We start from the raw sequence: 15,610 nt of genomic DNA, 5'->3' as shown, positions 1-15,610 counted from the left end.
GTTGACTTGTCTGCCTCTTTGGGCACCTTTACAGATACTGAGGTCTTAATCAAAACATGATGAATTCCTCTTTAATGAAATCTGTAACAGATCCCTTGGCCATTTCCTCAAACAGAAATATGTTAAAATTAGAGGCAAAATGGTGGCTAGTGTATTCTCTAGCACTGGAGAGAATGCTTAATGAACACTTGCTTCTCTCCTATATGCAGTGCCATCAGCTGAGAAGTGTAGCAGACCCATAAGGGGGAAAAAAACTTCAGGGATTTGCAATAGTCTCACAGCTTTTATTATGATTCACTCATCAGTTCTTTGAAGCTGCTTTTCCTTTCCTTTGCGTTGTTTTCAGTTTGCATTTTGCTTTCATGTGCATCTTATGTTTCAAAATAATATATACTATCATTGTGTTATGGGACTCCAAAACTGGCAAGGGCCCCTCTTGCCTGGCTCCTGTGAGTTGAAGTTCTGTATCTTTTGCAGAAAGCAATTTTTCTCATAATAGTGTTCGTTGCAGGCCCTTTTTACTAATATACTGGACTTCGTTACATTTTGCCCAGAGAAGGTGGAATTGTACAGTCATAAAAAGTTTCCTTCTATGGTTTCACTTTAACAAGTTATTAATTTCCCCACCACCCTTATGCCCATCTTGGTGAACTATTGCTCCACCAGCTGGATCTAAAAAGGTCTCTCCGTTTCTGTGTGGAGCAGACAAAGCCCCTTAGAAAGTCCATCCATTCTTTTGTTTCACTTGACCTAAACACATTAGGTCAGTCTGTGTCCAAAAGAACTATTTCTAATTGGCTATCAGCTTACATGTCTCATTATTGTACTTTAGCAATACTGAAACTTGAGGGGTCATGTCAAAGGTCACTCCTTCAAAGCAATGTCTGTGTCAGCAGCCAACCTCAGGTCAGTCTTGCAAAGCTACAGTGTGTGCAGGTTTCCCTCTATATTTACCAAGCTTTATTTCCTTGAGATTTTTGCAAAGAGATTTAAGGTTTGGGCTCACTATGTTGCAGACTTTATTTCTCAACTGATTGTACCAACTCTGTCCATCTTCTCTGATTCTCTATAAGATGTCTGCATGCCTTTGTCTTTTCCAAGTACTTTCTTTTTGTTTTATATTCCTGTGTTATATACACCACACATACACCCCAAACCTTGTAACCTAGGTTGCTTGTTCACTATACTTAAGATCAGAACTTAGGTCAAAAAGAAAGTGATGTTAGGCAGCAAGTTGTGACATGTATGCTCTTCAAGGCATAATCAACATTGGCCACACATGAGCCAACTTAACTAACTAAGCTGTGAATTTTCTTCCTTAATGCCGCTACAACTGAGTTTGTATGTCCATAGATAAATGTTCTGTTATACAGAATTCTATGTAGGTACATAAAATGATATTAAAGATACAACTTAAATGTACAAAATGCAAGGAAGCTCCATTTATAAAGTTGCATTCAGACTTTTCCTCATAGTGTTGTCTTTATTCTCACAATGCTAGAGTTAGAGCTGTGTTAGCCCTACCTTTCAAATTTCTGGCTTTTGTCTGTACAAGTCAGACACATTTTATTTAATATAGTTGGTATTTAATGTTTGTGTTTGCAGCATTAGTATTTTATGGGATTTCTGCATGTAGACTGTGATTAACAAAATACAATGAAATGTTTTATGCTAATTGTTTTATTTTCTGTGCTTTTGTTTTTTGTTCCTAACATCAAAATGCATAGTCAGCTTTATCCTCTAGGGCCTCCTTTCTGCCCCTTATCCTTAATCAGAAATGTTCCTGGCCATGCGATTCACCTTTTCCTACCATACAGGACATTGCTGAGAATGGATGTTCTGCAACACCGGAAGAGTCCCTACCAAGGACAGCTCCTTCTCCGTTGGGTGAAAAGAAGGACCCTAAACTCAGAGAAGATAGAAGACCAATCACAGTACACTTTGGGCAAGTAGGTGATGTTAGATTTGTTTAAATTGTATTTGTTACAGATTGTTCATTTAAAGATCGCTTTAGCCTTTTCATTAATTTTTACAGCTCAGTTACATCATTCTGGGTTTATTTTCCATTTCACCTCCACATTTGGGAGGCTGTTATCATGTTCAGTGGTTTCAATGGTTTCTTTCGTGTATAAGGTATTTTTCTGAGGCAAATTCTATTTCAGATGAATTTGCAAGAGTATGTAGCATTTATTTACAGCAATGTAATAATAAACTATTCTGTTCCCTTAGTGTGTATCGTGCTACATCCCTTTAGTACAACAGGGTACATTATTTAAGGTGTCTTCAGTTAGCTAAGCAGATCACTAGTGTTGGCACAGAACATCTAATTATTATTATCACTTCAGCAGACTTCAAAATTTAAAAGCAATGAACTCCAGTGGGAAAAATCAATTAATAATTCTTTAATAGTGCTCTGTATTTCAATATCGACAGTTGAGCTTCAAATACGAGCTGTCCTCATTATGTTTCTGGCAATGTGTCTACAAAAATAGCTGGTTTCATACTAGCTAATAATGTAGAAAATGTTATATCAAGTCATTAAAATCGGAATGGAAAAACACATAATATTCACAATCAACTTTCCAGCATAGCTTACATTAACAGTTTTTATTTGTGAATGATATTTGTTTCACTGTATTCAGTATCCTGATCTTTTTACCTTTTTTATCTATGAGGCTCATTAGAGCGCAGAAATGACTATCTGGTTTCTTAAAGGACAAATTTGGATTTAATATGGTTAAAAAAACAGAGCATGCTCAGAAAATGGACGCTCTAGAATGACAGGCAAGCCATAACTTAGGTGAAGGATAGTAATAGTAGTAAAGCATATGCCTAGCAAGTTAATGTAGCTAGATTATCGTGTCTACATATGCATGAGGCAATGATTTATTACAGCGTCTTATTTTCCATTTTCCATTTGATCTTCCTTTTCCTTATCATTTTAGGATTGGGTTGCATGCTTTTAGAACTTTGGCTGCTGTGCTAAATGCAGGTTGTTGGAGATCATCTCAAACAGATTGAGCCCCAATTAAATTTTTGAAGTGGTGGTTTATTTTTCATTTATTTTCTGCTCTAGTACAGTTGAAGGGGTTTGGGGCTACTGAAGAAATGCAGCCACCTTGATCCACCAGGAAAACGTTAGAAATCATTAGAAACATTCTGAAATCCAGGCAAACCCTACATTTCTGTTTTTTATGGGGAATCCTTCCCCCACTCTACCCCCAAACTTTTTACATTTGTGTGAACAGTCGATCATCCCAACACTTTGCTGGATTACTAAAGTAGATAAATCAAGTGGACAGCGCTTACCCAAAGTCATGTCAGGGGAGGGATATGATCACTTTCAAATTTTTTAAAGATCACTTTCTCTCTGTCAAAAGAAACGTGCATCGGCTTTGGTGAACCACTGGCAGAGGTGAATGCTTGCTAAATGCTTATTACTGTCATTACATTACAAATGTCAGTTCCCAAAAAATTGTGTAACTTGGTAGTTGTAGGGCTATCTTGCTTCCAGTCTTTGTCCTTCCACAAATAAATTGAGGCTTTGAAAAAAATCAACTTTTACTATTTCAGTGGTATATGATCTCTAACTAGTGATTAAAGGGGGAGATTTTAGTGTCACTTTTAACTCCTTGTAAAATAAGTGGGGGGGGGGATCAATTAAAAAGGCATAAAAACTGCTGAAATAAGAGCTGTTTGTGCATTTGCAGGCCTTATACAGTGGGGAGGATGAAAGAGGCTTTTTTCTTATTGTCACTTGCTTTCCATGTCTGCTAGTATTATGCTAGTATGTGTGGTGAAGGCAGAATTTTTTAAAATGCATGCATGCGTATTAGGGTCAAGCCCTGTGTATCAGTAATGCAGTTGGCTCAGCCATACCACTGCAGCGCCAGAGCCTACCCAACAGCAGCGATATGCCTTAATTGAGACATACTGTCAAAGTGACAAACACATTTGCATACAGTCTATTTATTTTTGTTGGAAAGGTCTGCAGTCTGCTGTTGGTTGAACATTCTTAATCAGCTTGCTGTAAGTGAGCCGGCAGCTAGCTGTCCTATGTTGGGTGCTTCTCTTCATTACATGACAGATTAGCTAAAGGGGGATGGGCTAGGAAGCCAGCAGCAACCTTTAATTTTAACTCATTATACCTCATCCTATTTTAAGTTAGTTTCTAGCATTTCTCGTATAGTTTTATGTCCACACTAGCAGTTATCAGATTGCAAAAATTGTAAGTAAAACATTTTAATGAGGCTAGATATTAAGTGGTGAACTGTTCAGTACTATTGAGAATTTATCCAGTATTATTACCTAGCATCTTAACTGTTAGATTTTGCAGCATAGAGATTTTTAAGCTGTCTCATCTTGCTTTGCAATTACTTATCAGGCATCCCCTTAAGGAGGTGTTTAATTTGGGTAGATAATTAGGTTAAATACTTGACTTCTGTTCCTATAACTGCCCAGAGATTAAGAGAAGCTCTCCTTGGTGCCCATATGGATGACAAAATTATGTAATGGGTCATTACAAGATGGGACAATCGCAGCCTGTGGTAAAACCCTTACCAATTAACCCTTATCTTACCTATCTACTTATGACACAGCCCCTTTCCTCTCCTTTTATCTTTCATGACTTTTCTGTTCTGCTTAGGACTGTGGCTGTGATCCTAGCCTTAGGGTGACTCAGGTAGAAGACACTACCATCGTGCACTAAGAACCTAGACAGCTATCCAACAAATAGTAGGGGCAATGGTTGCAAAATCACCAAGTGTTTAGCCAGTGGAGAGAAGGGGAAGTAATTTTAAAAAAACATTTGAGAGATCCAGGAGACTGGATCTTCCCCTCATTTCTTTAGGTAACTAAGGCTGTCTGTCTGATGCACCACTGCAGAATACTTCCTCTACCAATGGCTTGCTGGCCTTAATGTTGACAGAGATCATTTTCTTTCCCTTGGTTTAAAGCTTTAGACCAGTCCGCATCACACATTCAAATGTTGGTGTCCACCATTGCAACCCTGCCACGTTGCTCGCTGTGGCTCTAAATGGAATCATCCGTGAAATGGATGTGGGCCTCAAAATGCCTGTTCTGCACCTAACATAGACATTGGAACAGGGCGGATGAGAGCAGCTGTAGCAAATGGCATACTGGGCAGGTTTGCTGACCTAGAAGTTGTAGTTTTTTTTTCCATTCTCTCTCCAAGTAGATGCTCCATGTTTATCCTTTGCCCATATGGCAAATAAACACAATACTACATGGCAAATAGTCATATAAAAGCTTGGATTGTTCCTTGTGACTTCCATTGTCAGTTCAAATTTGGAGTCTGTAATAGATGTTGTTCCAGCCTATTCTCCACATGTCTCTTCTATACACGCGGCTGTATTGAATGTTTGGCAAGACACAGAACTGGAAGCAGTTGGACCCACTATAATATGGGACATGATTATTGGTTAGACTGTCTGGGAAGAATTTTAACAAAATCTCAGTTTTCTTCTCCCACATTTGAAGCACTCATGCCTGCGAAAATACTGTTTCTCTCTGGGTAGATCATAGATCTAATCTTTTTATGTTCAAAGTAGGGAAGAAGGGTGAGTGTCTGACTCTGAACATTCCTGTAGCATTTTTCAGATTCTGAATATGTGTTAGTGATGCTTGAGTTATGAGCTTTGGCTGGAAGTTTCAGCTTCTGTCACTGGTCTGTTATTGGTGGGGGAGCTGTGGTGATGAGAGCACCATATAAAGCCTAATGTTAAACAGCCCCAGGGCTCTGCCACTTCACAATTTTCATAATTGATTGATCAGCAGATAAATTAAAGTCAGAGTTTCAATTCTGATAGATTTCAGAAATGATGTTATGAGAGGAGCTTTTAATTCCTCCCCACCCTACACACACACACCAATTTATAACATGTTATGCTACCGGGGAAAATTGAGTCATAACAATAACGCCAGTCACATTAGGAAAAGAGTGCCGCTCTTATTCTCAGTACAGGACTGAACTTGGGGAGGGGGGAGATCTTCTGGGCAAAAATCTTTTTCTATTTGCCCAGAAGTAGACATGTCTACATCCCATGCAAATATTTGGATAGGTGCCTATTTACAAATCAGTATTACTGCCAAAAGACTTGGGGGAGGGAATTATCTTTTCATGTTGTAGTTGAAGAAGCAGAAAACCTGGGAAATGCAGTGTGACTTCCATGATCTTAAATGTATGTGGATCATGATATGAGCTAAGGAATGGATTTCATTCACATTCGATGGCTCCTATATTAAGACTTTGCTTTTCTTTCATTTATGCAATAGGAACATAAGTGCAAGAAAAACAAACTTTGACTATATAGGAACCAGTTTGTAGCATGCTGTGAAAGGAAAATCAGACCTCCTACTTTACAAACTAACTTTATAGAACAACCTGATCCAATGGCAACCCTCCTTCAAAATGTGGATTGGGAAAGTGAGCCCCAGAATTATAGGGACAGCTGCTCCCTCATCCTCTCCAACCACCTCTCCTCAAGTTACTGAAATGAGTTCCATGAGTAGTGTTAATTCTCCTTCTTTAAACCATATTCATAATGCCGTTGTGAGCCGCTTGGCCTCAGGAATGGAGCCTGGGGAAGAGATTAGATCAAAGAACTTGTTATGTGGGTTACTGTGTTGCTCTCATAACAAAGTTGTTCAAATAGTTCATCTTCCTCTTTCCTACTCAGTTTGTTTTAAGTTTGTCTGTTGATGGGACATTGATTTGCAAGGATAACATGATAGTATCAATCTTCCTGTTTTTGCACATACATCATCCCTGGCACATAGTTACCTGAGTGCTTCCTGAGTTCCTCACAACACCACTGAAAGAGGTTAAAAAATTATTATCCTCATTTTATAAGTGGGGAACAGTGGCAGAGAAGGGTGAAGTGACTTGCTGCAAGGCTACATGGAAATCAGTGGCCATGCTGGGAACTGAACAAACACCTTCTGAGACCCACAGTGGTGCCTTCACCTCAAGACCATCCTCCTTCCTAGTATGTCATTTGGATTCTTAGAACACGTTAACTTTTAATAGCCCAGGCTCGAAAGTTGAGTTTATCACGTCATGGCCACAAGACATTTAGAAAAACAAACCTAAGTCCACTAAGTGACACAGATGCCACAGCGTGAGATCAAGTAAATTTAAAAATGGGAGGAAAACTGACAGCTGAGAGAGAAGGGAGATTCAGGACACACTCGCAAGCACTGAAATAAAAAAACTCAGGTGATTCTGATTATGGATTCAGTGTTTCCTGAATGTGTTTGGCTGTTATCTATTTAGTGACTATTAGTCTATTTTCAGAGAAAAGGGCACAAGGAAAAATATCACAGCCAATGACCAAGGAACGCAACATATATCTGGCATCGTAAATTATTCTCTCATACTTATTCAGTCAACACTGGATTTGTTTTTATTCAATCAGCTTGTTGGAAGAGAGGGCTGGAATGGTCATGCCCTGGCTCGCCCACAAAACTTTCTTAACCTCCCAAAGCCCCCCTCTGCCACTCCTCTTCCTACCCCTGCAGGCCCTGGGGAGCTTAGTATACGCTGCTGTCATCACCAAGAGGTGGCTGCTCCTTTGATGAGTGCAGCTTCTTCAAACCCTGTTTGTTACATGCATGTCTAATAGGTACCTCACCATAGTATTAGGGTGCCATTCATGTAATTAAGAAATGTGCCATAACATCCAATGGGGATGATGTTTTCCATCCTCCTCCTGCCAAGTGGATTGATGTCCCTTGTTTGTTTCCTAGCCATGCTGTAGTTGTTTATGGGAAGCTTCCACAACAGTTGAGTCTTGCCTTGCGCCCTGAAGGTTTCTAATCTGTCCAGTGGTAGTTCATTCTGCTGTCTAGCTCCTTACATTGAAATCCTTCAGATCCTATCTTCTGCAGATTTCACCAAACAGTCACAATGTCCCTGCTCAATGTGAAAGTTTGGGTAGGACACCCACACCCCATCTGAAGTAACTAAGGCTTTGAGCACTTCAAAGATTAAAACTAGGACCTTGCAGCATCCCAGGAAATCTCAAGCCAGTGCAGAGTAGCAGTGCAATGAGCTCTCACTGAACTGTTATCACCTAATAGAAGGACCGCTACATACTTGACCAGCTGAAAATCTCTACGTGACCTTCACGATCAGTCTCGGGTAGATGTGATCTCATGCGTGGACGGGTTATTCCAGTTTAAAAAGATTCATGTAAAATAAGTGTTTCTTCCAAACCAACATCTCTCTGAATTATGATGAGCTTTTAGCGAGCAACAAACTTACACTTGAAATAATTATGAATTTAACTTTGCACTGTGTAGAGGCTTTTATCACCAAGGCAGAGGTGGCTATGGGGCCATCTTAGAGGTACTTTTCTCTGTGGCTAAGTACTACTGAACCACCATACTATGGGTGTGCCTGCTATTGCCGTGATAGATGCTCTGAGGGATAATCCCTTCTGGTGTCTCCAGCAGCACAGCCAGGAAGATGAATGCTGTCTGCTTTAAATATTTTTAATTTGTTCTGAATACTTAGAAGGCGTTGATTGCTTAATGAGTGTGTATATAAATTGCAATCCTGGATGTGTGATCAGGGCAGGAGGTTGTTAGGTAACTCTTACTGGGTGGGCCTGAAACTATTGCAATATGAAGTTGAGCACATGCCTCCTTCACTCTCGTCAGGCTAAGTCGAGGTATGCAGATCCATTACATTAATTGGTAATTGTCATGATTCAGTATCTCCTCTCTGCAATTGTGCTGGTTTATATAGAACCATCAAGTGCATGGCACTGTACAGTAGGTGGTGTGCCAAATCTGATAGCCCAAGTTGATGGGCCAACACAGTCAAATAAAACACCCACCAGCAGCAGATTTTAGTCCCTTTCCTGAAGGATGGAGTTATTGTCCAAAACCTCTCTCACTCAAAACTGATAAACCAGGCTGCTTCTTGATAATGCTTTTGCCCTTGCCCACACAGCACATGTCTCCAGTCAGATCATCCACCTAGCTGCTTTGGAGTATCCCCAGTTCCTTTCCCAAGGCCCAAGGTCTCCTGCAGGAGTCTCCTTGCCATTCCACCTGTGACTGAGCTGATTGCCTGCTTCTTATATGAGGGCCAGCTGAACTGCGGGGCTAGCACTTGACTCCTAGTTTCAAATCCAGCATCTGGGAGGTAGTTTAACTAGGCACAAGCGGAATTGATTTCAGCTCCTTTAAAGGGCCAGCCCACCCTGTGACAGAGTTCCTACCCTGCAGAGCTTACACCATTAACAGCACCGCAGGGTACAGTACACTGCAAAACAAAGCCAGACTGATGATGTTGATCAGACTAAACCATTGGCTGTTGGGGAAATGTTCAGCCCCCTCTCCCTTCGTGCATCATTCCACAAGAAGTGAATTATACAGTTCTAATCACTTCTCTAATTGTTTGTAGTCAGTATGAATGTGTTCAAGGTTGTACGGAATATTGTTGTTATCTGGGAATAGAATTATTCTTATTTCATTTATGTTTTCAAAAGGTGGAATTCAATAAAATGGAAAGGGAGAAAAAATGCGAAGGGCTTTTGTCAAGTGGCCATTTATTTAAAAGATTCGATTATATTCCATTTCTGATGCAAATTAGGAAGAATTAACATTCTGGGGAACCAATTTTAACTGAATTTCAGGAATAGTGAATTAAATTGAAAGGGTATTCATCATTCATCTGACGAAGTGGGTATTCACCCACGAAAGCTCATGATCCAAAAAGTCTGTTAGTCTATAAGGTGCCACAGGATTCTCTGCGGCTTTTACAGATTACTTAAAGCAATCTGTCTGTGAATCTAAATGGGCTTCCCACTTATCCAGAATGCTCTTCCGAGTTGGATTCTTATTGGCAATTAAACTTTTGCGGGGTGCAGCCTGTTCTGATCATTGGGTGCCAGGGAGCTATGCAGGCATGTTCATTCCTCCTCTATGGCCTGCCTCTAGAGGTGCAGAACGAGCAAGGTACTGTGGCAGGGCGGCAGGTTTCTTCTTTGAGAAGATTAAACAGCATAAGGAGGTCAGGGAGGAAAAAAAAAAACAAGCCAGCTACATTCCAGAAATGCAAAACTGGATCAGGCAGGCCAGGGGCAAGCAGAAGGAGAGATTATCTCCAATATAAAGGAGATCAAGTGAGGAGGGGATGAAGGCTGCTTTGCCGGACCATGTAATTTCCCTTCACACCCAGGTGCATTGGAACAATAGCAGATTTCCCCTTTGTCTCAGCAGGAATTATGTTGCAGTGAGGTAGAAATCAAAGGGGGAAGCAAGTTCACTTTCTAATATTCATGCAATTGTATGCTGTGGTTTCAGAGCCAGGCTCCTCCTCTCCCCACCATACCACTCCCAACCCTCTAATGGAATAGGCATCTTCATTAAGGAAACAAGCCTCAATCCCTCTCCTCCTCACTAATGGACAAGGTGGCCTCCCTCTTCCTTTACATGAGCAGAGGTTGGGTCCTCTCCTCCCTCTGCGTAGTGCTTATGGGTTTAATACAAATATAGTCCTGGCCCTTTAAAATTCTTCCTGTTCTGTAGGAAAGGAGAATCTCCCTCTCTCCCCCATCCTTTTCAACAGGAATTCAGTGTTCTTCAGTGGAAGTCCCCCTGCAGGAGAGGAGAATTTTAAAGGGGACAGGACTGTACTTGGCCCAGAAACAGTTGTTCATCTGGTGTGTGTTGCAGAATAACTGTCCTTTGCTGTTTTACAGTGACACTGTTCTTGGGCAGAGACCGAAAATAATGTCAATGCACCAGGGAAATAACGCACTTGGGTGAAACTCAGCTTTACGGCTAGAGAGATTTGCAGAAGTGACAATCCATAGGATAGGAATTATCTAACTAACAGGCTCGTGCTCTTTTCATGCGTATAAATATTTGACAACTGAGACCTGGCTCTCTGTTTAGGAAGATGTACACCTACACCAGCTGCAGTGCATACCTCAGTTACCAATGTTTTCTAATGAGTCCAAGACACCTATGGTCTTGGCTACTAGAACAGTTCCGTGTGTGTAGCTCACATTACATAGAAGCTCAGGCTTAGACTGTTGTGACACAGACAGTAGGACCCCAATCCTGCATTCAGATCAGCAGAGACAAAGGTGTCTGTTCACACAGATGCATATTCTGGATCAGGTCCCATATGTTTTGCCAGCTTTGGCATTCCAAATGCTTTAAACAAGGCTGGTCTACAGTGCTGTGCAGAATAAAAGTTCTTCCCTGGGTACATGTAAGTCAAATGTGATCACCCTTGGATCGGGCTGTGTGGAGGAAACACTGTAGTTTAGCAGCCCTCCTAGGGTTTTGTAACAAGCCATAGCAACTGTAGCATTTTTGTACAGTCTCCTTGTTAGACCCGTTACTCTGAGGGGACCCATAAATGACTTGCAAAGAGTAGCTTGGTACCTCACTGCTGGCATGTGGAAACATAACTATGTTTTATAAATAATACATAAATATATAAAATAAATACATCAGTGCATGCAAGGCTAACCAAATCACCTAGATTGACAACCTGAGAAAAGCTCAGAGGGTTTTAAGGATGACTCGCTTAGGCTGTCAATGGATGTCAACATCCAAAAGTTTCTTATATATAACTGATCAAGTGGATATGTGCAGTTAGGCCAGAACTGTCTAAATTGACCTCTGGGCCCCTGGATTGAATGGAGAGATTAGAAGGGGAGTACGTGAAATATAATATGCAGTTCTTCTAACTGCGAAGCTCACTGTGATTGTTTGTGTGGCCAGCTGTATTTGGATTTGCCTTTCAGAGCCAGGGCTGGTTAGTACAGAGCAGAACAGTTACAAAGTGCCATGCTGTACATTTAGAAGCAATGTAAATTTTTTTGTGGTGGTGGTGGAGATATTGCCCTAATAATACAGACTTCCTCAGCAAATGCTGGAGCCAAACCGGCAGATAGGCAGTGCTGTTTTTAGAATTCCTTAAATGAGAGGCCTGCTTATTTCAAGCATCCCGCCTGCTAGAGAGAAACAGCTTTTAAAAAAATAATGAAGTATGTATCCATCTACTGACATTCATTTAGAATCAGCTGAGCAGCATGGATTTCCTAGATTTGAATTCTGATATTAGGCCCAGTGATAGCCCTGTGAGAAGCTGACAAAGTGACCAGCTTAAAAAAAAAAAACCACACCCACAAAAAAGTGTTTTTTTTTCTTTATTTTTAATACCACATAGCTGGATTTTCCAGTATTTTGAATGAAAAATATGTGCAGTTAGCTTTGTGTTGACAATGTCCTTGAGGATTTGACAGTGAGATTTTCCAGCAGTTGCTGTTCGTTAGAATCCTGGTGGTGTTTAATAAGACAGTCGAACTGCTGGCACCTTTGATTCCTGTTTGTTCTCGGAGGGCTCAGGGACTGCTGCAGTAAGCACATCGACCAGGGCTGATCATTACAAGGGCGTACGCCACCATGAATAAAAATGTCACACGTTTTCCCATCTCACAGTGGTACAAAATGTCAGTCCTGTCAAACAGACATTGCAGGTAGCTATGAGCAGTCAGTACAAATTGGGAAGCCGAACATTCCCCCAGCTTTCTGATATTCTTCATTTGGAGCAGAAGAAAAACAGTTGTTAACCTATTAGCTGTGATTTTAAACTCTACTGAGACAGTGGATGGATAGACTTTCACACATGGGAATAAATATATTCCAGGGTCCAGGAATTTTTAAAACATTCTCTCCATCCATTTGCATTGGAGAGCAGAAAGAGAGAGGAAAAACACTCTCAGTAGAAACTTGGGCTTATTTTGGAAGAGGCACATTGGAAATTATGAAAAATTATCATCATTTTCATACTTCAAGCGCTCTCCCCTCTTGTTTTACCTGTGCACATGACTTTAAAAAGCTCCTTGTTGTTTTAGCTAATGACCCAGAATAGGAGCAGTTTGGTAAATTAAAACTGTTCTCTCTCCCAGCCCAGCTTCTCCTGTTACATGGTCCTGTATTGACTTTATAATGTGTTCCCTGCCTGTTAATACAAGTGAAAGTTATGTTAGGTTTGAAGATAGAAGGATGTTGAGTTTGTGACTGATCAGGCATTCTCTTGGCAATAGACTTGCCCTGATTCTAGGGATATTCCCCTGTTCCCACACAGTTATCAGTGCAGGGCTGGAACCTGTGATCACTATAAGCGTAGGATTCAGATTTCACTGTGGGATCCAGAAGAAGCTGGACTGGGTGTGAGAGCCGTGGGGCACAGAGCCCTTATTAAAACACCGACAATTGCAGTAGTAATAGAGGGGATACAGCAAACTGCTGTCAAAATAGATTTCTTTGAGTGAAGTGTTTGCTTTGTGAGAAAGTCCCTCTGTAAGTGGTGGATTCTCCTTTGTTTTGCTGATCTATTTCTCCATGACTGATGCACATATATAAGCTAGTGTATTGTTGCAAACATAATATCTGAAAGGTATTAATGGCTAAAGCATGTTGCATAAGGAAGGGTCAGAGAAAGGAACCTGTGCCAAAGCTCTTGAGAAACAAAACAGCCAGAAACTGGATGGAAATACCAAGGATGAACTTTCTGGCTTGAAGGTTTAGCTACCTGCAATGTGATGCTTTTAGCCTTTGTGTGTGAACAAAAATAAAATTGATTGGGGGTATAATCTGAGCATGTTGTAGGGTATTCTGGAGTAACAAAGGCCCTAGATTCTCAGTATCTTTGTTCTATAGGTGCCTGTCACCCAGGAACTACATATAATGTACAGAACTGCATTCTCTTGCAGTGTCATAGAATATCTTGTCATTTGACTATGGAATCTGAAGAAGAGTTTAATTTTTGTTGTTTGTTTCGACTGCAGCTGGCCACGCTACATTAAAAAAAATGAAACCAAGTGGCCAGAGTCCCAGTTCACTTTTGCATCCTCTTCTGTCATTTCTTTTGCTGCCTTTTTTTTTACACAGCACGTGAACTTTCCCATCACTAGAGCTAGTTGCATGGGAAGTAATCAGACATCTTGACAAGCCTTCAAACCACAAATGCCACTACAAATTAACCACTACAAAATACTCATCCTGTCAACATCGTATACGAATATGTGCTACTTTGGGAGCATGCACTGAAAATGTCTGCTCAACACAGCTCACAAATGAAAAAAAATGCATGTGTAATTCTGTGAAACATAACAAAATGCTCTCTTCTCTAGATAATTAAAACAGTATCTCATACGTTTCCTGTTGAACTCTGTAATGAAAGTGGTTTGTATACCATTTGAAATAGAATTGCACTTTTAAACACAGAATTGGTTTTAAATTATAATGCTCCATAGAGACAGTCTAAGCTAGCAGTTCTCATCCGGGGGTCTGAAGACTCACCCCCTTTGGTCCGCGAGGCCCCATGCCTGAAGCCTCGATCCCCAGTGCCCCCTGTGGACCTGAATTCAGAAACCCCAAGCACTGGTACTCCCTGTAAGGCAGAAGCCCTGAGCCCATGGGCAGAGCTGGGGCCATGGAGGGCACTGCTCAAACTGCAGAGCAAGAGCATGGCAGTCCCAACCCTCATCTCCTCTCCCTACCCCCTGGTCAGGTCGAAGGTGGGGAAGCCGGAGCCAGGCAGTGCGGGGCAGCTGCTGCTCTGGCTGGTGCCATGGAGCCAGGGCCGGCTCCAGGCCACAGCATGCCAAGCACGTGCTTGGGGCGGCATGTTGCGGGGGGCGCTCTGTCGGTTGCTGGGAGGGCGGCAGGCGGCTCCGGTGGACCTCCTGCAGTCGTGCCTGCAGAGGATCCGGTGGTCCCGCAGCTCCAGTGGAGCATCTGCAGGCACGCCTGTGGGAGGTCCACCGGAGCCACGGGACCACCGGACCCCCCACAGGAAAACTTGCAGGACGTCCACTGGAGCCGTGGGACCGGCGAGTGGCACCGTCCTCCTAGCACACAGCCCTTAGTACCGCTCTCCCTACATCCTGAGCTATGCCGTCTCTGTACCCGAGCTACCCCCAGCCTTCACTCAACCCCTAATATTTCTCTCTCTGCAGCCTGAGCTACCTCCCCTGCCTGCACACAGCCCCTAGTACTTCTCTTCCTGCACCCTGAGCTACCTCCCCGGCCTGCATACAGCCCCTAGTACTTCTCTTCCTGCACCCTGAGCTACTCCCAGCCTTCACACAACCCCTGCTACCCACCTCCCTGCTCCCTGAGCTACCTCCCCTGCCTGCACACAGCCCTAGATACCCTGCTCCCTGATCAACCCCCCTGCCTGCACACAGTCCTAGATACCCTGTTCCCTGATCAACCCCCCTGCCTGCACACAGCCCCTACTACCTCTGTCCCTGTACCCTGAGCTACCTCCCCTGCCTGCACACAGCTCCAGCTGTCCCTCTGCCTGCAGACAGCCCCAGCTATTCCCCTCCCTGCACCCTAAGCTGTTTCCAAACTTTTTGAGCTAAGCCCCCCACCTTTGAGTTATAGTTTTTGGTTGTGTGCCCCTATGTCATAAATGGATAGGTAAGGTAAGGGTTAAGTTTCTTTTACCTGAAAAGGGTAACCGAACACCTGACCAGAGGACCAATCAGAGAACTGGATTGTTTAAAGTCAGGGGCGGGAATTTGTATACTCGGGGTCTTTGTTGTTT

General features: G+C 42.2%; 1 protein-coding gene across 11 annotated transcripts in view; it reads left to right on the top strand.

The window, feature by feature from the left end:
* DENND1A (DENN domain containing 1A) overlaps nucleotides 1-15,610 on the top strand; it is a 365,450-nt gene that overhangs the window by 307,827 nt on the left and 42,013 nt on the right. For all 11 annotated transcript variants that reach the window (XM_032767499.2, XM_032767498.2, XM_032767497.2 and 8 more), the window contains one exon: nucleotides 1,818-1,949. In XM_032767499.2, coding sequence (XP_032623390.1) covers nucleotides 1,818-1,949 — 132 coding nt within the window. The remainder of the gene's footprint in view (nucleotides 1-1,817; nucleotides 1,950-15,610) is intronic.

The sequence above is a fragment of the Chelonoidis abingdonii genome, chromosome 24, assembly GCF_003597395.2.
Source record: "Chelonoidis abingdonii isolate Lonesome George chromosome 24, CheloAbing_2.0, whole genome shotgun sequence".
Taxonomy (NCBI): Eukaryota; Metazoa; Chordata; order Testudines; family Testudinidae; genus Chelonoidis; species Chelonoidis abingdonii.
The sequence above is the reverse complement of the archived record's forward strand: the minus strand, read 5'-3'. Positions and strand labels throughout refer to the sequence as shown.